Source organism: Canis lupus, chromosome 8 (genome assembly GCF_011100685.1).
Source record: "Canis lupus familiaris isolate Mischka breed German Shepherd chromosome 8, alternate assembly UU_Cfam_GSD_1.0, whole genome shotgun sequence".
In the NCBI taxonomy this organism is placed as follows: domain Eukaryota; kingdom Metazoa; phylum Chordata; class Mammalia; order Carnivora; family Canidae; genus Canis; species Canis lupus.
The window spans coordinates 1958402-1983206 of record NC_049229.1 but is presented as its reverse complement, the minus strand read 5'-3'; the positions used below and the strand labels follow the sequence as shown (position 1 = coordinate 1983206).

The window sequence follows — 24805 nt, the reverse complement described above, 5'->3', positions numbered from 1 at the left end:
ACCCAACTTTAAAATTGGGGCATCTGGGTGGCTCAGTGGTTGAGTGCCTTCAGCTCAGGGCGTGATCCCGGGGTCCTGGGATCAAGTCCCACATCGGGCTCCCCGCAGGGAGCCTGCGTCTCCCTCTGCCTGTGTCTCTGCCTCTCTCTGTGTCTCTCATGAATAAATAAATCTTTTTAAAAAAAAATAACACATCACCCAACAAAAATAACATTTGAATACATTTTCAACTCAGAAAATGCTCTTTTTATCTATAGGGAAATTCTTTGTGATTCTTTCCCATTTCTCCATTCTTAAAGATGAGGGAACTGAAGTCAGAGATTTGTAGTGACTTTGCCACAGCTAGTTAAGCCAGAAAGTGGCAGCATCTGATTCTTAGCTTTGTATTTCTTCATTGTCACACATCACTGTTTCTCCTTAGTCCTAGTTTCTAAAATTGCACCATTCTAGAAATCAACACACCCTTCGAGGCTCTGCAGATACCACTGGGGCATGGGACAGGCTTGGGGTCTAGTAGAGTGATGGAAAGCGAAGGGGCAGCGCCATCTGGCACCAGCGTGGTGAACAGGGACCGCGGTGTGCTGGGGAGCTCCTAACCCGGCAGGGGCCCTGCTGGTGTCTGCGCCGCTGTAACACGTTACCACAAACTTTGTGGCTTTAAACAATACAAATGACTTAGTACAGCCCTGGAGGTCAGAAGTCTGAAGTGGGCCTCACTGGGCTAGTCTCAAGGCCTTGGCAGAGCTGCAGGCCTCCAGGGAGGCCCTCGGGAGGAATCTGCTTCCTCCTCCTCAGTTGTGAGAGGCCGCTTGTGTTCCTTGGTCATGGCCCTTCCCCACCTGCAAAGCCAGCAACTGAACCGCTCTGACTTCTGCTTCTGCCACATCTTCCTCTGACTTTGCTTTCTCCTTCCATCTTTTAAGGGCCAGTGTAGGATCACCGTATGATTCAGGATAAGTTCCCTGCATCACAATCCTAAATTTACCTGCACCTGCAGTGTCCCTTTTGCCATAACAGTCACAGGTCTTAGGACTAGGACAGTCACCAGGGATTAGGACATGAACATCTTTTGGGGTCGTTATCCTGCCCCTATAGGCACCCAGACTATGTATCTATTTATTTATTTTTTTTTTTAATTTTTTTTTTTTTTTTTATTTATGATAGTCACACAGAGAGAGAGAGAGGCAGAGACATAGGCAGAGGGAGAAGCAGGCTCCATGCACCGGGAGCCCGACGTGGGATTCAATCCCGGGTCTCCAGGATTGTGCCCTGGGCCAAAGGCAGGCGCTAAACCACTGCGCCACCCAGGGATCCCGACTATGTATCTTTTCTTTTTTTGGAGAGGGGGGAGGGCGGTGTTCAGATTTCGTAGAGAAAGAGGCATGAAGGCTGACCGCAGCAGGGACAGGTGGTAGAAAAGGAGGTCTGGAGGCAGCGAGGAGGCATGGCACCAGTGGGGACATTAGCAATCGCTAGCTTATGTTCTCCAGGAACCAACCTCCCAAGTCTTAGGGTCCCACAGACATGGAGATATTCTGTTCATTTAAGCTACATGTCCACTGTGGACACTGTTTGGACCTTCAAACAGGAGGAGGAGGAGCACCTACCTGAACAGGCAGGGCTCATGGCAGGGGAACAGGGAGGGGCAAAACCACAGGAGGACGCTTAAAGCTTCTGCTTGGGGAGGGCACATACCCCCTGCACTAGAAGCTCAGAGGTGGTGACGACCAGACCATGCGTAGCTCTGATGTGCATCAGTCTCCCTTGCTGGAGTGCAGGCTCCTTGAGGGCGAGGGCTGGGTCTCTCAGCCTTTTCCGTCATCATCACTCCCCTCCGTGAAATCTCAGTGCACTGCATGCACCTGGGCTTTATCCATGAAAACACTAAGCTATTTTTATCCTCCTAAGAACCAATTTTCACCCCCTTGCTGGTGATATCAGCCCCTGTTATAGGCATGTTCTAGCTGTGATTATATTCCAAGGTTTTAATTAATTCTTGAGTCCAATTGACTTACACCATGTTTGTGAGTTAAAGGAAATTGCAAATAGCTGAAAGGTGTGTGTGCACAAACCTTACTACGCGAACTTAGCTTAAACAGCACTCCTAGAGGGGAGGGGCCCCGTGGGGAAGATGGGGAAATTTGATAGAAGAACCTGGTTCTACGCAGGTGTTGCTTTGCAGAACTTCCAAAAATTGAACCTAAGTAACTTTCTGCTTTCAGAAGTCTTCTCCACTGTCTTTCAGGAAAGTCCAGGAAGCATGACTGAACGTTCCCTGGTGATTAGAGCTCTTCACTATGTAGGGGTAGGACCAGCAGGATCCTTGGGTCACCTTTGGTTTTCGTATTTTAAATATTGACAGCTTTTTCCCTTTTTGGGGAAATCCTGGCAGGCTGCTCAGCCTGAGTCCTCAGCACTGGCAACATACCCGGCCAGTTAGTTGCTCTTCTTTGGTCTGGTTTTAGGAACCAGATGCGCAGCATGAGCGGGGTAGGTGCTGAGTGAAGGTCTCAGGAGCGCGTAGAGGAACCATGCGAGAGCTTTCAGGCTTTGCCTGATGCAGTCAGCGAAGTGCAGTGAGCATCAACAGAAGGTCAGGTATGTGCAGGCACTAGTCTAGGCACTAGGGATACAACAGAGGATGCAAAAGGACTATCTTTACCCTCAGGGGTCAGAAACATCCAAAGGCACTGGAGTTTATGAGGTCAGACCATGTGACAGCAGTGGTGCCAGGCAGTGAGTCATGCTGCATGTGGGTAGTCAAACATGGGCCACGTTTTTCTTCAGCTGTACTCTTGGATTTCATTTCATTTTTGTTTGTTCTTGACTTGAACAAACATGAAGAGTTAACAGTGAATGTGGAAACCAAGAAGTTATGGGGGATACGCACAGATTCATTGATCTGGTAGTCTTTGTAACTACATAGGAAAATGTAGTCACCTGCCTCGGGTTCAGCTTGTCTTCCCGGCAACAAAATGAAATCTATGCTATTCATCATCTGCATGTGGAACCATTGCAGCCCGTGGATTTCTAAAGTATAGATTTTTTAAAGTTTTAAAATTAGGAAAGAAATGTAAAGAAACTGGCAGTTCACCATCAGAGGGGGGCTACTAAGGAGAAATAAAAAGGGATTTCCCATTCCGAGTCCTCACCTTGGACTACAGGTCCCTGCCACATTAGCCCCACCACTCTCTTGTCCCTTGTTCTGCTCCAGCCATGCTGGCCTCTTTGGCCTCACCAAGCACACTCCCATTCCAGAGGCTTTGCCCTTACATGAGCTCCTGCCCAGGAGGCTCCGTGGGTGTTCCGCACGGCCCACCCCTGCACTCAGGCCCTGTACCTGCAGAGGACTCCCCCATCCCCTCTCCTTCCTACCTGTCCCTGTACCTTCACATTGTTCTTCCCAGCATTTAATGCCAAGGGTCACCTTATGCCTATGCTTATAGTCGGCTTTCCCACTTATATATAAGCCCTGCTGGGGCAGAGACTTTTGTTTCTTGCTACCCTCAGTTCCTGGATAGGACCAGCACACAGGGCACTCATAATTTGAATTGCTTCGTAGCCTTATTATAGCTTAAAATAAAACTTGACCACTCACTTTTTTCTTTGGGACATCTTCTATGAATGAAAATTCTGTAGGTAACACACTTGATGCTCACATGTTCTTAGAAAAAAAAAAATCTTTTTTGAGGTGTTTGTGTGTTTGAGTCTGTGTTGGGGAAGCAAGTCACCCATTAGAAGCATGAAGTTCATTTATTCCATGTTCTTCCTGCTTGGGAAAGAGTTATTTATTTATTTTTAAGAGTTAATAGTTAAAAAACGTTCAGAATAAGCACTAAGACCTTTTTCTCATTCCTTTCTTCTGACTGAGCACGGCTTGAAGTGCCTGCCTGAGGCCGTCAGTCCTCACTATGCTCTTGGGCTTTAACAGTTGTTTCCTTCTTCTTCTATCCCATCAAGGTGGCCATACAGGCCTTTTCCAGTACAGCCAGCCTCTTGCAATGGGGAGCGAGCACCCAGTGAGAGCACATGTGAGTAGTCTCGGGTTTTGCCCCTACAAGGTGAGATGGACATAAGCCTTCTTAAACTAAGGCTGGACCGCCCATCCCCAGACAGCCTATCCCCTCCTCGACCAAACAGGCTGTTTAACATGTTTATAAAACCCATGCTTTTCTGTTGATGGTTTTGTTCTGTAGCAACAGAAATGCTAGCTTTTGGTAAGTATGAAGTATAGAGAAAAATATTCTCATAATAATAAAACAATCTTATTTTCTGATTGATAGCTATAAATACGAAGCAGTACACGGTTCTGACAATATATGTGCATGTATATCATGTATGTATATATTCTACACAATATTTATTATATATATATATACACACACACACATACATATAATGTCTTTAAACAAATACACTGGATTGGAAAGGGAAACGATGGGCTCTCATGTAATAATTTTAATTAGGTCAAGGTTTCATGCTGAGGTTAAATGAAAGGGAACACTTTTAAAAATTCCCCAGTTGTCAGTGGCTAAGAATACTGAAACTGGAAGTCAATTAAACAGTAATTGTAGAAAAACAATCTTGGAAACACTTTGTCAAACTATTTCTAAAGCCAAGAAAGTACAAAGACTGAAAAAAGATTTAGAGGCATCCCAACAAAAGCCAGGAGGATGTGCGGAGATGGGAAGTCTGGCAGCACACAACGATGAGGCATGTGCTGTTTTCCATTTTAAGTATGTAACCTGGTTTTAATCATTTTCCAGAAATGTTCCCAAATTAGAGGAAAGGAAAAAAAAAACCCTTTCAAAGATATTAGCAAGACTGAGATCAAATCTGGCCTCACAGCTCCACTCTGAGAGGCTATTACACCTGCATAAGAACTGTGACATAAACCCTGCAGATTGAGTAACGTGTCCCTACCCCCAATCTCTCATGTCCATTAAAAAAATATATTTATTATTATTTTTAAAATTTATTTATGAGAGACACAGGCAGAGGGAGAAACAGGCTCCCTCACAGGGAGCCCAATGTGGGACTTGGTCCCAGGACCCTGGGGTCACGCCCTGAGCCGAAGGCAGACACTCAACCACTGAGCCACCACCCAGGCACCTCTCTCATATCCACTTTTAGCTGATGTGGCATTTCTGACTTTTTCATTCATGCTAAGTTGAGAAAAAGTTCAAGCATACATAAGATGACCTTCAAAACTTCATTTTCTGGGGATCCCTAGGTGGCACAGTGGTTTGGCGCCTGCCTTTGGCCCAGGGCGCGATCCTGGAGTCCCGTGTCGGGCTCCTGGCATGGAGCCTGCTTCTCCCTCTTCCTGTGTCTCTGCCTCTCTCTCTCTCTCTCTCTCTCTGTCTATCATAAATAATAAATAAATTTAAAAAACCACTTCATTTTCTGATGAAAAATAAGAAAATAAGGTTAAAAAAAGAAAAATAAGAAACATGTTTAATATTTAATAAGATATTTAGTATCTCCTAGGCTATCAAAACTTTTAAAGAATCTATAGGTCAATTAAAGTCATAGTACACATGTCATTAAGCATAGAAACTCTGATCAGGTTTTTAGTTAGGCACCAGCAGACTTCTTCAAAAACATTCCTGACAGGAAGAACTATACCCCTGCCCAAGATCTACATGTATTGATCACATGTGAAGAGAGACCACCAGTAACCAAGGGACCAGATAAGAATTCAGACATGTGGAGACATTACATTGAACTTAAAGAAAATGTCTCTTTCCAGAGAATAACTCCATAATGTCTTTGTGCTGGAGTTTATTAAGTCCAAAGGTTGATAAATCTGATTTCATTCCTAAATGCTACACGCTGGGGCTGTGGGTGTCCTGAGCTAACCCAGGGTATAGGCCAGAGAAAAAGAAAAGAGAAGGACAGTAAATGAGTGCGTAAATACAGAGGAAGCCAGCACGGCAGGGATGAGAGGAAGGGGTGAACACACAGAGCAGGTGTAGAGCATCAAGAACCACTTACAGGTGACACCATTGCTCATGCCTGCTCTACTCACTAAAGCCCGGTTTGGAAAGGTCCTATTTAAGGGAGATGAGAAACTATTATTTAAAAAAAAAAAAAAGCACAAAAAACTTTATTTATGTATTAAATGAAAACTTATACCAATCAAACCTTTAACATGTAAGAAGTAAATCCATATTTGCAAAGCTAAATATATGAAAATACAAAAGCAGACTGAATTAGCAAAAGAAAACAATTTTATTTGTATCACCAAATAATTAGTTTCCCTGATTATAACCCATAATGCATGTCACTTAATAGGATGGTCTGTACAGGGGCGAACAAACCCAGCACATCTATGTGTATACAAACATACACTGAACCTCTGACTTCAGACAAAGCAGAGCTGAGATTATTAAATTATTGTCTGTTTTAGAAACTCTTACCATTTGAAGGAAATGAGAGGAAGCTTTAGGTAGCAGAGAACTTGTATAATAATTTAACAAGTTAAAAGCTTGTAGTGATGAAATAACCTTGTGCACTGTCCTCAGCAATTTTAGGCAACTAGTCCTTTTGCAGATCCCAAGTTTGAAAAAAGACAACAAACCACTGAAACAACTGGGTTCAGTTCATTTGCCATGTGGTTGGTCATGGTGCATTTCTGGTGTATAAGTCAATAGAACGATCATGACCCAGAGGTGAAGCAAAGCCTAAAGAAAGAGAAAACAATTTACAGATTAGCCAAAAAATCAATCTTCACCAAAGGCCCGCTGTGTAGTGCACTGAGGGCAGGAACCATGTCTTGTCTTTGCATTCCTGTGGCTAGCCCTGGGTCTGCAACATTGCAGGGGCCCAATACATGTTTACCAGATAAATAATGAAGAAACAAATGTGGAAAAAAATAGCTAAGTGCAATGGAGGATAAGTTTGCAAGCCACAGAATTCTCAGTTAAGAATTATCAAAATTGTTAGCACAGTCACAGTATGCACGGCTGCACATAAATAACTGATCAGGTGATTATAATGCAGAGCAGGTGCCATGATTAAAACTGCTAGATAAAACGCCTGGGTGGCTCAGCAGTTGAGCGTCTGACTTTGGCTCAGGCTGTGATCCTGGAGTCCTGGGATCAAGTCCCACAATCAGGCTCAGTATGCTTCTGTCTCTGCCCCTCTTTGTGTTTCTCCTGAATGAATAAATAAAACTGCTAGATATACATGAAGTTGGTTGCAAAGGCTTTTTAGAACAGTCATGGTTGTATGGTTGGTGTTTTGCAAAAGGGTTTAGCCATGATTAGGTGAAGAGGAGATGGGAAGACATTCATGACAGAAATCATGTGTCAGGCTTCAGAGGCTGATTTAGGGTCTAGCACAGGACCTACAGTAATGAATTTCCCCTATTTCCCTCATGGCAGTGTTGACTTCATGTGAGGTTCCTAAGTGCCTCACATCTCGTGCTGACATGTGGTACAGGTGTTCTTTATAATCTCCAACACCAGGGAATCAGCCTGGCTGGGCCTATTCTGTCCTTACTGATGCCAATTTTTTTCTTTCCTTCTCTCCATTCCTCACTTCTTAAAAACTTTTTATTCAAAGGAGTAACTCTTCCCTCTAGTGGATCACAGAGAAATTTCTAAGGAAGCGTTTTTTAATTTTTCAGGAAGACTGCTTGTCTTAATTGAACTCAACTACTCTTAGACATCCTCACTCAGAACAGAGGGCTTTTTAGGGTCATAGGACACATGAAACAGTATCCCAAACCATGGTGACTACTGTATTACAGCTAACAAATCTGAAAGAATGGAAATCAACCTTGAGATTCTTCCAGAAAATAAAGCAAAACATATGAAAATAATCAAAGAAAGTTCACATCAAGATAAAAATGAAATCGTTTTGCACTGCATTGTGGTCATTAGAGGAGCTCAGAAGTAGAGGTAACTATTCAACTGCACTACAGGTTTTTTTGTGTTTTTTGTTTTGTTTTGTTTTACTACAGGTAATTTTATTGCAGGACAAGCCTTTGAAAAATTTATATTTTACATGTAATGAATTGTAACTCTACTTGCATCCTTGAAGAAAAAAAATTTTAAATGACCAAAAATGAGTTCTATTTTCTTTCAAAACTAATTGCTGGTCAAAATGAGCAGCAGCTGGAAAAAAACACTTGTTAAAAATCAAGCGCAGACTTATTTTTTCAAGTAAGTGTACTTACCATATATATAATGACAAACACTCGCGCTATGGGATATCTTCGGAGAAAAATTCCCAGGCGGATGCTGCACAAATGGGGGGGGGGGGGGGGCGGAGAAGGAACAGTTACACTCAAGCACATCCTCCTATGGCAACAGCTAATGATGCTCTTTAGGATTTCTCTCATTTTTCTTTTCTCTTTTTTGGATTTCTCTCATTTAAACTATGTGGCCACAGTAAAAGAAAAATCATTTTAAGGTAGACTGTTAAATGAGTACTTGAAATAACCATACAGAAACATCATAGTAAGCAAATACTTTCTCTATGGTTTGTGCTTGACTGTTAAGTACAGTATTTCTTTTAATTCTTCAGCTACAACTACAAGAGGCAAATTTGGTCCCTCTCTAACTCTTCTTTTAGAGACCAAAGAAATTACAAGAGTTAAGGCAAACATCAACATGTGAATAGGAAAGAGTCTGGTTGGTTAATACTTGCAAAGAGCTCATCTGGAGGCTGGTACGTGGACACAGCTTCTAACAGCACAAAACTGTAGAAACTCAGCAAACACTTAACTGAAGTAACTGTGAGAAGCAATACGATGTCCAGACCTTACTACTCACGCTGCTCTGCAACATTTTTTTCCCTGTCAAGATGGATACCCATATAGGCAAATACACCTTTCTTCTAGGCCTTTCTGCTGCTTTTACTGCCATCAGCATAATGCCTTGTGTATCTAGTTTCTCTAAAAATTATTACATATGTTGAATAAATGAATAGTTGAAATAAATGTGCTTAATAATCTGGACATAACGACTATGCTGTCTTTGGCCCATCTGTGGCCTCAAGGACCTTAAAAATCATCCTCTTGACTTTTAACACCATAGTTCTATTCTGACACAAAAAGGTAGGATTATTTGCAACAATTCATTATAATTGTGTTTAGTTATAAACACTAAGAGGCAAAAGAGTTTAGTGGGTTACTTAAACATAAAGTTTATCAAGGCATACCATATAGTTAAAACATTTTCTTTATAAGGTGCATGTCTGTTAGTATAAAGAAATTACAAATATACAGTAACATGTAACATGTAAATATACATGTAACAGTAATATGTAACATTGCTTATGTAGTAGATACAATGTCTATATTAAAATGAGCAGAGCTCACTTAGACACAGTGGCATCTTTTATTCTCACATGATAAAGTAATGAAAGAAAAGATTCCAACGGATGTATTTACATGAGCTAGAGGTTTTCTCAATGAGATTTAGTAAGAGTTTACTACTGAAAGAATTAAATGATCAGGGTTAATCGTCTTTAATAAAACACAGGCACTGGAAGACTGCAAAAAGCAATCTCACTGAGATTGAAATATTGAGAGAGGAAGTAGGGTAAATGTCACTTTAGGTATCAGCTCTGCTTGATGGGGCTGTGACTGGAGCCACCGGAAAATAGCACAGAAGGAGCCGATGCCCCATTCCTCACCAGTACTGCACTTGCTTACCTAAACTGGTCAATTGAACTAGCAGCTTTTCGGACTTTTCCATACATTCCTGCCAAATTCATTTCTGTATCATTAAAAAGAACAGGAACATTTCGGAGCCGTGTGCCTGTTTAAGCAAGAAAATAATGAATTAATGCACAAACATCAAAAGCAACATCCTAACAAAATTATAGTTGAATATATATTGTATTTTGTATTACAAAATATTCTTCCATTTGTATGGAAGAAATTAATCTTAAGGCCAATTTTCTAAGCATTATATTCAAAGAAGGCAAAACCATAAAGAAAAGACAGATAAATTTGATTATATAAAATACTTAAACTTCCATATCCATAAAAAATTAAAAAACTAAAAACATTATTTCTCCATGAAGTCAGCAAAAATTAAAGTTTACAAATACCAAGTGTTGCTGAGAGTTGACACTAATGAGCACTTTCTTTCTGTGCTAGCAAGAGTGAGGCCAGACACCCTTTCTCCAAAGCTGATGACTCCCAGGTTCATTATCTCCAGCCCAGATCACCAGCTCCAGACTCATCATCTGTTTTGTTTCTTTTTTTTTTTTTTTTTAATCTGTTTTGTTTCTATCTGGATGTCTCACATCATCTCAAACTCAGCATGCCCCAAACCATGATTCTGACTTCCTACCTCCCTGCCAACCTACTCACCCTGCCGGCTTCCCTATCTCAGTACATGACAACATGGTTCCATCAGCCATGTCGAGGCCAAAAACCTCGACTCTTTTCTTTCTCTCAAACTCCACATTCAATCTGCCTGCTTATCTTTAAAATAACTGCTCAAGCCCCACTCTGGTTTTAACTGCCATCATCCCTCACACACATTAATCCAACGGCTCCTCTCTCATCCTCACCTCCACTCCAGAGGCATTTTGCATTTAAAATGCAGTCATATCAATCACCTCCTCAAGGTCCTTCAGTGGCTTCATACTTTATTCAGAGTAAAAGTCCCTATACAGGCCTAAATAGTTCCTCCAAAGTCTCTGAATTCCCCTTACTCAGTCTTGTCTAGCTGTACTTGCCTCCTTGCTGTTCCTACAACGTGCCAGCATTGCTCCTACCTTAGGACCTTTGCACCTGCTCTTCTCTTTGCCTGGAAACTATACCTGCAGACCTCCTTCTAGTCTGTCATTATTTTACCTCCTTTGGGGCTTTAATAAAGTGCTTTATTTTGCCTTCTTTGGTGTGTTTACTAGTGAACATTTTTCTAATCAGAAATATTATAAATATTAATTTCTAATTTTTCCATGTTTTAATTTAATATTTAATTTTTAACAGGGATTAATTTGTGTGCAAATGAAATGAAGGTTTAACATTAAACAAATCCCCCCCAGCTCATCAGCTAGTTTAGCACCACCATCATTCACTAATTTCTGACAGATTATTATATATTTAATTCTTATATATTAATTAGAATCCTTTTCTGTGCTATTTTGTCTTTTCTGTTTCGCTAGCATCAGAGATTAGATTTTTTTTTTTTTTTTTTTTTTAAGTAAGCTCTAGGGGTGTCTGAGTTGCTCAGTTAAGTGTCTTGGCTCTTGATTTTTGGCTCAGGTCATGATCTCAGGGTTGTGAGATGAAGCCCTCATCGGGTTCTGTGCTCACTGGGGAGTATGATGGAGATTCTCTCCCTCTTTCTCCCTCTCTCTGCCCCTCCCCCCTTAAATAAATAAACAAACTTAAAAAAATGGATTTATATGAAAAAAAGGTAAAAGCCAATAAAACAGATAATATAAACAAACAAAAAAGTCTGAGAGAAGATATTCCAAAATGTTATCTAGGGTAAGAAAATATTTGGATGATTTCATAATATCCTTTTTTGGATATTTCTTTTCACAGCAACCATGTTATTAAAGCCAAGGAACTGAGAGATCCGCTGGACTACTTTGTAGACTTTATGAAACTCTAAGATTAAAAAACCTGATCTGTTGAAGCTTATTTTTTTTTTTAATTTTTATTTATTTATGATAGTCACAGAGAGAGAGAGAGAGAGAGAGAGGCAGAGACATAGGCAGAGGGAGAAGCAGGCTCCATGCACTGGGAGCCCGACGTGGGATTCGATCCTAGGTCTCCAGGATTGCGCCCTGGGCCAAAGGCAGGCGCCAAACCGCTGTGCCACCCAGGGATCCCTGTTGAAGCTTATACTGAAGTCTTTAGCATCCTTCTTGATTATGTACTTTGGGAATCTATAGATTTCTCTATTGAAATTATAGAGCACAGATATATGACTAAGTATTAGCTTTAAAATTCATAATTATGGACTAGAAGATTATTAAAACAAATCTTCCTTTAAGTTTCCTGAAAGCCCCTCTCTGCCAAATCATCTGCCTTGTCATCAAGCTGGTGGCATACCCTTTGTATTTCAATAGGATCATTATTCCTTGGACCTCCCTTCTCCAACTCCCATACTAACGAGGGGTATTATTAATCAGTGCACTATCCTATTTGCTAATGATCATGTCAAACCGTGTATGGCTCAGGCCTCATATCAGAGAAAAGCCGTGCTTTGCTGAAGGGAGCTTCTTTTCAAATAAAAATGGTCTTTCTGTAACTTTTCAAAGTCATGCCTGAATTAGCAAAGTTAGAAATTAAGGCAATGTAATGTTCTTTCGAAAATTCCTTTTTTTGTTACCTTCGCCACTGTCAACTGCAGACATATTAATGGAAGACCCGTTACTGTTACTTCCGCTGGCAGAGTTCACCTGCTGCTCGAGGCGCTCCAACTGGAAAACCAGAGAGTTTTTCTCTGTGCTGAGACTCTCCAGCATGGTCTGCTTCTGGATCAGAGTCTCTGTTAGCTGATGGAGCCGGTTTTCTAACTCAGACTGACTGCTGTTGCTTAAAGTTTTATTAGTAAGCTGAAAGGCAAAGTGTTCATAAAGTTATTACATAAAACAAAAGTCATACAACATAGAATCTACGTTCCCACAGGTAAAGCGTGGCATTCATCAATTTCTCAAAACTCTGTGGTAATTCCTATACTCCTACAGAAGAGATTTTCAAACTATTAATGGGCCAGAGAATCAACTTGGCAGATCACAATCCATATTTTAAAATAGTAATAAAATAGAATGGAACAGAGAGTACAGCATGTGCTATGTAAGAGTACTGTTTTGTGAAACCTCTTAGTGTTGTATTTGTAAGTACCTGTGAGTACTGAGACACAAAGTATACTTTACTTCTTACTGTGGCATCATGGCCAAAGATATTTGAAGGCATTGATCCACAGGACAGTCTGAACGGCTTGACCCGGATTCAAAACCCTCCATAACTCAGCAGTTGTGGTGCACTGCAAAGACCACAACCTGAGGTTTTCACCTCTGCTCTGCAGTGTTCTAGCTATCTGACTTCAGACAAATTGCTATGCCTCTCTGTACGTGATATTTAGGGATACTACTATATTCTAGTATCAATGTAGTGCTATATCCCACTGAGGTTTTAATTTGCGTTCCTCTGAGGATTGATGATTTTGAGCACCTACTTATATGCTTATTTGGCCACTTGTTTATGGATTGGTTTTTTTTTTTGTTTTGTTTTGTTTTTGGCAATGTATTAAGATGCTCATCTCTTTTCAAAATAGTATAAATCAACTTCCTTTTATGAGACAAAGATTTTCCTCTGTTCTACTTAGATAAAAAATCTTTAAGAGATGTTCCCCTAAGATTAATTCTTAATTAACAAAAATAGCACAATATCTTAGGCTTAGTAGTAGCTCAAAAAACATTTAATAAACACAAGGAAGTTTAAGAATTAAACCAGCTGATGTGTTAATGCTCTCTTCTTTTAATTTTCTGCTAGCAAGTCATTTTACCACTTGTAAGCACTTCGCAAAGGTAGGTGAGGGAAGAATGAACACTGAAATCAGATGTTCCCAACTCCTACAGAAATTAAATTTTTTGAATTATGGATTACTATGAAGTCTAACAACTTAAAAACTAAAATTATTTGACTTTTTATGTTCAAACTAAGTCATTAGCTAACTAAAAAATGAAGAATCAATCCTTACATAAATTATTTAAATGATCAATGAGCTCCCTTATTTGTTGAGCCAATAAATATAAGGGATTAAGGACAATGTGAACATAACGGAGAAAAGGACAAGCTTGAGTTACATGGTAAGTGAATGCATGATTTTGTCACAGTTAACGATAAGCACTGGTAAATCTGGGTGGTGGCACATGTCATTTCCTATGTTTTACATTTTCAGAGTTAAAAAGAGGTCTTGGGGGATGCGTGGGTGGCTCAGGGTGTGATCCTGGAGTTCAAGAATCGAGTCCTGCATTGGGCTCCATGCAGGGAGCCTGCTTCTTCCTCTGCCTGTGTCTCTGCCTCTCTCTTTCTGTGTCTATCATGAATGAATAAACAGAATCTTAAAAAAAGAAAGGGGGGGGGGGGCTTGGTGACTTTACCAAAGACCTATCAATTGTTAATAGGAAGATTTATCATTGGATTTTTCTTAGGAAAGAGAAACAATAATTATAAAACTGGTAATCAGCACAACAACTGAAATTATAAGATATGAAATTCTGGGTTAAGTCCCATGTCCTCAGATGGCTCTGGCTTCAAGACCCTTCTAGATGAAGCAAGCCACAGAAAATAGCAAATGCAGATTCAAATGGTATTAGATAAAAATTCTGTATCAGATTGAAAATACTATCTCACGTTGCAACAGAACTCAGGTGAAAATATGGGAAAAGAAGGTCTTTTTGTATCCTTAAAAAAAATTAGCTTTGCTATGGTATCTTTTCCCAAATTGTGAACACTCTTTCATACCTGATTCCGAAGTTTTTGAATTTCTTCTTCTCGATCTTTAATCCTGCTTTGCAATGTGTTCTTTGTTCGATACAGATCTTCTTCTATGTAGTGGAATTCCTACAAAGTGAGACATGAATAAACAGAAGCTAAATCAGTGTTCCCTACTTCATCCCCAATACCTAAAACAGTTCCTGACACACCGGAGGGACTCAGCCAACGTGTGCCGCATCTATACTGAATGAACACGTGAAAAGACTTGGGTGGGTCTGACTACTAGTACTCCAGCATTATGTATCAAGTCTTTCCATGGTCATAGGTCTTCATTTTTCTTGGGCAAATATGTAGGACTACAACTGCTGGATCATGTACATGTTATGTCTAACTTAAATGGAAAAAACCTGCCAAATTGTTTTCTAAACAGTTTTCAAAATACCTGCACCATTTGGCATTCCCACGGCAGTATGAAAGAGTTCTAGTTCTATCCACATCCTTCCCAACATCTGGAATCGTCAGGCTCGGTTAAGTAGTACTATTCTATGGGGATGTATCGGTATCTCACTATGGTTTCAATTTACATTCCTCTAATGATTAATGATGCTGAGTAGCTCTTCATGTGCTTATTTGTATCAGACAATATCATGAACCTGTTTTACTCTATCAATAAAGGAGAAAAAAAATACCTCTGGATTCACTAAGAACTGTATGAATGTGCTGCTGGTTTGTACAATGGATAGGATGAGTCGGTGTCAGTCAGAATTTAAGAGCAAAGCACATGCCAGGGAAGAAGGAATAACTAAGAACCTTCAAAAGCATTATGCTTAACTGTGCACACAAAGTAAGTAAAGGGGCTACATTAAAAAGTAAACAGGAGACAGGACCAAATTGCTAGACTACTTTAGAACACTAGTTCAACATGCTCACTTCACAGATGAAAAAAACTGAGATAAGTGAGAACAGAGAAAATGAGGCAGCAATTAGGGTAGGAGAACTGTAATTTACCAGAAGATCTGCATGATTTCTTTTAAGCTTTAGGCTAGCACAAAATTTAAGGCTGAAATTACTTAAATTAATAAGGAACACTACAGGACTATTTAATCCCTAGATTAAGCACTTATACCTAGGATGTCTAATGACTAAATAAATAGCCTAGAGCTATATTCAGCTGCATTTGCCTCTTCTTAATTCTATCATTTTAAAACTGGGCATTGGCAGCGGATATGGTAAGACCATCTGCCATAATAAAATGAAAATTATCTCATTAACCATCAAGAACATCAAATTTTTGCCTTTCAATACGTAATAGCTCCTTGAATAAATTAAAACGCAATTTCTGAAAGGACAGCCAATTTTATAACTAAATTACCTAAGACAGCCGCCTATGATGTACTCTGCAGGTTGCCACTCGATCAGTTTTTTTCTTACTACTCAGTAACAGATATAAGTCATACCTTCATAATAAAAACAGACATTTCTGAGAATAGAATCAGTTTCAGAAATAAATCCTAATAAAAAAAAGATTTAAAGAATATAAATATCCAAAGCTGGAAATGTTATAGGTGATGCACTGATAATTGTAAGAATGATTTTCTGTAAAAGAGAATATAGATTTTATCGTGAACATGAAATAATGTATACTAAGTACCTATAACTGTCATTATTCAGGAAATTATAGATGTTATCAACATTAGATACAGCATCTTGTTCTGAAAATGTGGATGCAAGCATGTTTAACTGTTTTAACAAGGAAATTATTATATAAATATACTAAAGTAAAAGAATTTGGCTTGTGGAACAGACAACTCCTAACTAAACAAAGAAATGTATTTTTAAACACGATTTGTAAGAACAGTCTATAAATATTTCTTTCCAAACAGAAAGAGTAATCTAATTTTGGCACTAATGTTGTATTTATATTTCTGTTAATATTACTGCTGTTCCTAGAAAATACAAATGTAATAAAATGTGAAAATAGACTGATTTTTTTTTTTTTTTTTAGGTATCCTATACATACACAGCATGACAAGGAGATAAAACGAAATACAGACAAGGAGCAGAAAGAACTGTGGGAGAGGCATTCTGGGTTCTATTTTCTAGCTGTGTGAGATTAGACAAGTCCCATAACCATTCTGTGGCTCTATTTTTCAACTGTTACATAAACAGTGAGAAGGGTGGGTAGTAACAAGACAGGAGGGAACTAAAAGGTCTAACTCTATGCCCATTCTGTAAGAATTTCAGTAAGTTGCTTCACTGGAGAGTCTCCTCCTAGGACTGCCAGTGAAGCATCTTAACCATCCATCTAAAATATTTACCTGCTTTTGTCGCTCCAATTCTGCCTCCAGTTCTTGTTTAGATGCTTTCTGTCCAGCTATTTGGTCTTGCAGATCTTGTAACTGTTCTCTTGCTGATTCTGCTTCACTAACCTGCTGCACTTCCATATCCTAAAACAATGAGCCTTCTATGTGAAAGCAAGAATTACCTCTTCGTTTCAACATTTATCAAGTAATCACTAAGTGCCCTGAACCAGGCTCAGCAAGCACTAGAGGGATAAAGATGAGCGAGACACGGTCTCAGCCTGAAAGGAGCACATACGCTGATGCTCTGCAGTACAATAATGGCAAATAGGGAGAGAAGCCAACAGATACTACAGCCACCACAGTGCATGAACCGTATGGTTGAATGAGGATGAGCTGACAGTGGCTAACTGGGAGACTGCAACTCTATCCAAAAGCTAACAATTTCCAAAGGAACAGAAACATAACATCAAAAAGAACTTCACTGCATCAAGCCCCTGGAATTGCAGGTTATAGTTAGTTTTTGTGTATGTGTTGTCAGTAGGAATATAATTTCTCTCTCATGTCATCTGAGGTTAGCTTATTATTTCATTTTTTTGGCTTTATTGTCATTTTCTAATCTTTCTCTATTTCTTACTCCTTCACTTAGTGTCATTATTCTCACTTCTTCAAACTCAAAAACCACTTCCCAGACTTGCTATGAAATCTACTAGTAAAAAAAAAAAGAAATCTACTAGTCGCAAAAAACATAACTCTAGGTTTCTATATTTAACCTTTCTATGGGTTAAGCATGTATCCATCCATACAGTACTCTAAGAGATTAAAATCAGCATCTTAATTCACTTTTTTATCTTTTGGTGCGCTGTTTTATACTCATCTATGCAAATTCTGGCACTTCACATACTGTTTGAAAAGAAGAGATTAATGATACTCCCAGATAATAATACCAGTGTGGTATCTACAGTCACACAACTTTGTGGATTTAGAGGAAGGCAGCAATAAGTACAATTATTTTCCCCAATCCTTGAGTTTTCAGGGTCAGTAGTAGGTAAACTAGTCTTTGTCATCAATTTGACTTAATCAGATGAATTCTTGAGAGGCGAGCAGTAAGAGCAATGGTTAAGTACACAAGATCTGAAAACAAAACAAAACAAAACAAAACCACACTCAACCCCCCCGCCAAAACCTCACATATTCTGGAATCAGACTAAAGTTCTAATCCTGACTCTGCTACTTTACTAGTTATAGGAAGCTACTTTCCTTCTCTGTGAAAGAATTTTTTCAAACTATAAAATGAGACTATACCATTTCCCTTACTGGATTATAGAAAGGAGTAAACGAAGGCCATATGCTGAGAGCTTAGTGCAATGCCTGGCAAGTAAGTGCTTAGCTAAAACTGATTAACAATTCTCTCATTTTGCTAGATATACTATACTCCTTACTATGGCAAATAGGGAGAGAAGCCAACAGATACTACAGCTACCACAGTGCATGAACCATATGGTTGAATGAGGATGAGCTGACAGTGGCTAAACTTCATGAAAAATAAATGGTCAATATCAATGATGCTGAGGTAAGAATATTATTATTATTATTATTTTTAAGATTTTATTTATTTATTCATGAGAAACACAGAGAGAGAGAGAGGCAGAGACACAGGCAGAGGGAGAAGCAGGTCCCATGCAGAGAGCCCAACATGGGACTCGATCCCAGGTCTCCAGGATCACGCCCTGGGCTGAAGGCAGGCATCAAACCGCTGAGCCACCCAGGGATCCCATGAGGTAAGAATATTAAATAAAACTAGTCATATTTTTCATAATCTCACCCCAAATATATGTATGAATAAGACAAGGTATGAACAGGATTAGCATCTACTTAGTTTCTAAGTTCACAAGACTGAATTCTTTGGAATTCAAAATTAATTATAAGAAAAAAAAATGCTGGGGGCACCTGTGTGCCTCAGTGGTTCAGCATCTACCTTTGGCTCAGGGCATGACCCCCGACTGGGGTCCTGGGATCGAGTCCCACATGGGACATGGAGCCTGCTTCTCCCTCTGCCTGTGTCTCTGCCTCTCTCTCTCAGTCTGTGTCTCTCATGAGTAAATAAGTAAAATCTTTAAAAAAGAAAAGGAAAGAAAAGAAATCCTACTATACAGACTATAAGGATGACAGCACCAGCTCTTCTACTTAGCCAAAAAGAAAGAAATCCAGAAAGTATATTAGCTACTATTTGTTGAGGACCTAACACATGTCAGGAATAATGCTAGGCCCTTTTACACATATCCCCTATCCTCAAAAGAACCTGTGTTTATCTTCACTTTACGGATGAGAAACCAAGGCTCAGTGAGATGAAGTATCTCATGCAGGTAACACGTCTACTAAGTTCCAAAGATGGGACTTCTTTCCAAATCTGATATTCAAGCCCACACTCTAGATAAGAACCTCTATCCTTGCAACTTCCACACTTTACTTTGTCACACACATCTTATGAAGCAATAATTTGCTGAGTAAATGCATGGATGACTACTCTTTGATAAATATTTTCCCCCCCTTTCAAGAAGACTTGTTAGCCTGTACTTTATCTTTTCTCATTCTCAGAGACTCCTTCTACGGTATTTACATCAAAGACTCCATGTTTAATCTAAACGAAAGGTCCAATTTATTTTGGATTAGAAATAGCAATTACACATAAACTATGTATCATAAGACTAATCACTCATGAAACCATAATTAAGGGACTGTCCCAGTATTCATTCCAATATCAGAAAATATCCCAGTTTTATAGACAAGCCCAAATTTAATTTGTGTTTCAATCACTAGATTGTAAGATCCATAAATAGGAAGATTCTGTCTGGTTCCTTGCTATAACTCCAAGCTTACAAGATGCCTGGCACACGGTGGGCATACGGTAAGAATTTGTTTACTGAACAAACCTAGTACCTATGTTTGTGATCCCCACGATTTCACAGTCCATCTCTCACGGACAGGAAACCTATCGCTATAGATGCACTTCCTCGAGGTGACCACTATTCCCACACCAGTTCCACACGTTGCCTCACTAATATCCTTCCTCCAAAATACACTCTGCAGCCTCTCACCTGCCAATAACTGGGGGTAAGTGCTGGCTGTGCGGCCGAGCTGTACTGAATCTTACCTGTAATTCAGATCTCAGCTGATGTATCTGACCCATCAGCTTCTGTATTTCCTCCTTCTGCATTTCCTTTTCATGCCGGAGTTCTTCTAGCTCCATGCTGTTAGCAGTACTGCTATCAAGGCCTTCAAAACCAGAGCCTTCCTTTAAGCTGTTAATCAATTTTTCTTTGGACTATTATAAAAAAAAAAAAAGAAGTATGTTTAAGCAAAACAGAGATGTACTGAATACCATCAATCTTACATCAACTAAGCCACTATGCAAATAGTCCAATTATGTTCTCCATCAAAGAAAGCCCACATTAGGATAAGAATGCAACAGAGCCTTGCTGTACACGTTACTGGAGGACGTTACTGTTCAAAATGTATTAACAAGATTTCCCTCGTATTTTCTTCTCATTGTTTCTCATGGTTTTTATCTCCATGGCATGCTGCTCAGCAAATATTTACGGAACACCTACTATGGGTTTGGCACTGTGCTAAGAGACCTATGCAATGAAGAGCTCTCTCTCATTTGAGACAGTACCCTTTGTCTTATAAACTAAAAGTTAAGTTACAAGTATCTAGTAGAAGGCAATACACAAGTTGAGAGAAGCATCTGCTGAGATGACTTGCAGAGTTCCAAGGAGAAACCACGTAGTGGGGAAAAGAAGGCTTTATTAGAAAGCAGTAGTTATGCTGATCCTGAAAAATGGCTAGGATTTTAACAAGTGTGAAGAAAACAGGACAAAGCATAAAAATGCAAAAGCATTAGGGTGTATTAGAAAATACTGTGAGATGTGCTCAGACAGTATGCTAGGACCAATCTGGAGGGCACTTCAGGTACCAGACTAAAATATTTGACTTTTATTTGGTGAGCTAAAATAAACAACTAAAAAGTAGACAGAGAAGTGATATAACCAGAGATGCATTTTAGGAGGGTTAATCTGGCAGTGGTATAAAGTAGGTGTTCACAAACCATGGCTGATGAGCTACATCTGGCCTGTGGCCTATTTGTGTACAGCCCACAAGCTAAGCATGATTTTTACATGTTGAAAGGATAATAAAAAAAAATAAAGAATATGTGATGGAGACTACATAGAACCTGCAAAATCCTACAATATGTACTGTTTGGCCCTTTATAGAAAAAGTTTGCTGACCCCAGCAGAAAGGATAAGTTAGAAGAAGAGATTCAGTGTGGGAAGCCTAGTTTAGAAGTGCTATAATTCTAGGCCAGCAGTAAGGACCATCAGCTCTTTCACCTTCAATATGAATATCTGAGGAGCACCTGGGTGGCTCAGCGGTTGAGCATCTGACTTTGGCTCAGGGCATGATCCTGGGGTCCTGGGATCGAGTCCAGCATTGGGCTCCCTGTAGGGAGCCTACAGGGAGCCTGCTTCTCCCTCTGCCTGTGTCTCTGCCTCTGTCTCTCATGAATAAATAAAATCTTAAAAAAAAAAAAAGAAAGGAATATTTGAGATGCACTCTCCTCCATCAAAAATAATTTTTCCTTTCTATGTGGTACAATTATGGGTGATTTCTTCAAATTTCTCTATATTTTTAAAATTTTCTGTAACACACATAATTCTTTCTCTGCCCACATATAGCTAATGCCCAGACCCCTTTGTTGAGCTTCAGGCCTGTATTTCTGACTGCCTTCCTGAACCTTTCACCTCAGTGTCACATCAATTTTGCAAACTCCTTGTGACTTGTCCTAATGTCCATCTGTGCTAGCCTATGGTCTTTCCTGTTTCTCTGCTGCACTAAGGGAGCATATTACTCATGCAGTCAAACCAGAAAAACGGAGTCCTCCTACATTCCACTTGCATTTCCTCTTCCTCCAGTTAAATCCCTAAGTCTCACATCTCACCTCCTACATGTCTCTTATCTGTCCCATCTGCCACCCTCATTGCCACAAATTAGACCAGGTCCTTATAACTTCTCACCATTAATTCCAATACTCTTCCCTTTACCATTGCCCTCTTACCATCCCATCCTCACCCCTAAATGCAGCAATTAATGGAGCACCTCCTAAGGGCCCAGCCCTATGCCAACTCTCCCCTCACCTCCTCATCACCACCAGGCCTCATGTTCAATATGATCATGCTGCTCAGATTTCCCTTACCTCACACCCCTACCACCACCTAGGAGATAAAAATCAAAACTCCTCTGCACAGGATGTGAGGCCCTTCATGGTCTGGCTTCTGCCTGTCATTGAGTTTTCTCTCCCACCTCTTACTCCCCACCCGCCATGCTCCAGTGCCAGGCAACTAGCTGCCGTCCACTAAATATACCATGCTCCCTCAGACCCTCTTTGCTCCAGCACAGCTGTTCTATCTGAAATCTCTTCCTACTCATCCTTCAAGCTCCTGTTTAGACAGCATCTCCAGTCATCCCTGACATCCCTGGCAGATTTAAGGGTTTACTGCATCAGTAACTTCATCGCATCAATTACCTCACTGTCTTTCTGCTGACTGAATACTATTTTCAGAAAAAAGTCACACCCCCAACTCCTATCATATGCCTCACGAATAGTTAGGTGCTCAATAAGTACTTTTAAACGAATTAATAAATTAGAGTGACACAGCAAAAGTAATTAGAACAGTTGTGGGGAGATGGATATGCTGTCTCATGAAAGTAGAATCAAAATTGTGCTCATACCCAATAGGAGGCAGGAGATAAAGGACAAAAGTGGAGTCAAAACATCATTGTGGTTCAAGCTCTATTGCCTGGGAAGAAGACAATATTTGTGGAAATGGGAGAAGGAAGGAGAAGCTGGTGTAGGGGATGGGACATCCCATGGAGAGAAGCCTGGAAGGTGCTTAGCAACTGGGCTCAGGAAGTTAGGTTTGGAGACACACTTAAGTCCCATCGAGGTGACAGACAGAAGCAGAATGAATATATGATGACGTGAAGGAAGGAGTAAGAGTGGGCTTAGGACTGAATGGGAGAGGACTCTGTCTCTGGAGACTGGGAAGAGGGTCTGACAGAGACAGAAAGAGCGGTGAGGGAGAGCAGGCAGTGCAGTGGCAGCAGAAACAGGAGTTTAAGAAGGTAGGAGGCTAACAGTGTCCAACACTCTACTCAAATCAAAGTGCATAGAAACAAAGAAAGAAAATACATACTCAGGTCATTAGAGGCATCTGGGAAGACAATTCCAGAAGTGTACCAGGGACAGAAATTACACGAAGGGGTTATTAGTTAACAGCTCTAAGAGAAAGACAGCATATTTAAAACAATTCCAGTAAGTCTAATAGTGAAAGAAAGGATAGGGAAATGGATCCAAGTGGTCAAAAAGACAAAATATTGTTTTTCCCTCAGGCAGGAGTTCCAAGATCTAGTTTTTGTTTTTCCACCAAGTAACCATATGCTCTTGAGCAAGCTGAGCTGGAAAAAGGAGGCAGAGAGGAAGACAAAGGGAGAGGACAGATGTAGGAGGAAGAGCTGACATAAGGCAGAAGATGAACCAGTCTACAGGCTGTAAACCCTCCTAGGAAAAGATGAAAGGATACCTCTCCCTCAGGAAAGAGAAGCTGAACACTCCCTGAGATGACATGGGGGACACTGACTGAGGCTGAGACCAGTGGCTCTGAAAGACTCAATGGAGGATCAGCCACGAAGAATAAAGTGTCTGCTTGACAACACATGTCCATATTGCCATGTTTAAGGTGACAGGTGGAAGACCTGACCGGGGCTGTGACGGAAAATTTTAAATAAAAAGAAAGAAAAGTGGTAGAAACAAGGGACATCTTAGCCTTCTGTAATACCTCTGAGGAAGGCACCTGAAGTGAGCCAACCCAGCCAAACATAAACACATCCTCTCACAGACCTATATGGAGTCAGAAAGTGTCTCCCACCGGCAAATCCTAACATCCAAAAGAACATATTTCATGCTTACTTGGAGTATTCTGGTAGCTTTTTGCTTGTAATCAATTAATTCCTGCTTAGAGGACTCCAAGTTGGACTTGTACACTTTGACTTGCTGCTGTAGCTCATCGACTCTCTTCTTCTCGTCCGAGTATTTTCTTTCTGCCAAAGTAACTGCTTCTGCCAAATTCTGACGTTCCACTTCCATCTTATTAAGGCGTGCAGCAAACTCACTCTGTGACAAATTTTTACATTTTACTTATACCATTTCCTTTGAAATATATTTTACAACCATCTGATCAGATGTCTTATGGGATTTTTTAGCTCAGCCCAGCAACATACCAGGGAAGTTAGAAACAAAAAAACACTTCATTTGTTAGGAACTGAAGAATAGGGAATCTAACGTAGTTGGCTCCCAAATATGGCAATGCATCAGAATCAATTAAGGAGTTTTAAACAAATACTGCCACCCAAAGCCTTCCCCAGGCTTACTGACTTGGAATTTCTAAGAGTAGGCTTAGAAATGAAAATCTGTTTAAGAAATTTCCAAGGTGGGGATCCCTGGGTGGCGCAGCGGTTTGGCGCCTGCCTTTGGTCCAGGGCACGATCCTGGAGATCCGGGATCAAATCCCACGTCGGGCTCCCTGTGCATGGAGCCTGCTTCTCCCTCTGCCTATGTCTCTGCCTCTCTCTCTCTCTCTCTCTCTCTCTCTCTGTGTGACTATCATAAATAAATAAAAAAAAATTAAAAAAAAAAAGAAATTTCCAAGGTGAATCTGGTCAGCCTGATACTAGCTGATCAACAGATAAAAACAGAAAGTCTATCAGAAAGCAAATGAAGGGGCACCTGGATGGCTCAGCTGGTTAAGCATTCAACTCGTGGTTTTAGATCAGGTCATGATCTCAGGATCCTGAGCTCGAGCCCCACATCAGGCTTTGCACTCAGTGTGGAATCTGCTTAAGACCCTCTCTCTCAAATAAATAAATTTTTTTAAAAAAGCAAATGAAAGCTATAAGTAAACCACTACATCTTTTTTAATAGCATGACTGTTTTCCTTTTATTTCAATTTTCTCACGAATG

At 40.2% G+C, this 24805-nt stretch overlaps 1 protein-coding gene across 4 annotated transcripts in view; it reads right to left on the bottom strand.

The window, feature by feature from the left end:
• Positions 1 to 6215: 6215 nt before the first annotated feature.
• Positions 6216 to 24805, bottom strand: part of GOLGA5 (golgin A5) — a 33118-nt gene continuing 14528 nt past the window's right edge. For all 4 annotated transcript variants that reach the window (XM_038544127.1, XM_038544130.1, XM_038544128.1 and 1 more), the window contains exons 6-13: positions 23756 to 23959; positions 19883 to 20053; positions 16747 to 16875; positions 14456 to 14554; positions 12315 to 12540; positions 9668 to 9773; positions 8186 to 8249; positions 6216 to 6686 (exon numbers count right to left, since the gene is read on the bottom strand). In XM_038544127.1, the coding sequence (XP_038400055.1) occupies positions 6606 to 6686; positions 8186 to 8249; positions 9668 to 9773; positions 12315 to 12540; positions 14456 to 14554; positions 16747 to 16875; positions 19883 to 20053; positions 23756 to 23959 (1080 nt within the window). In that variant the 3' untranslated portion in view covers positions 6216 to 6605. The remainder of the gene's footprint in view (positions 6687 to 8185; positions 8250 to 9667; positions 9774 to 12314; positions 12541 to 14455; positions 14555 to 16746; positions 16876 to 19882; positions 20054 to 23755; positions 23960 to 24805) is intronic.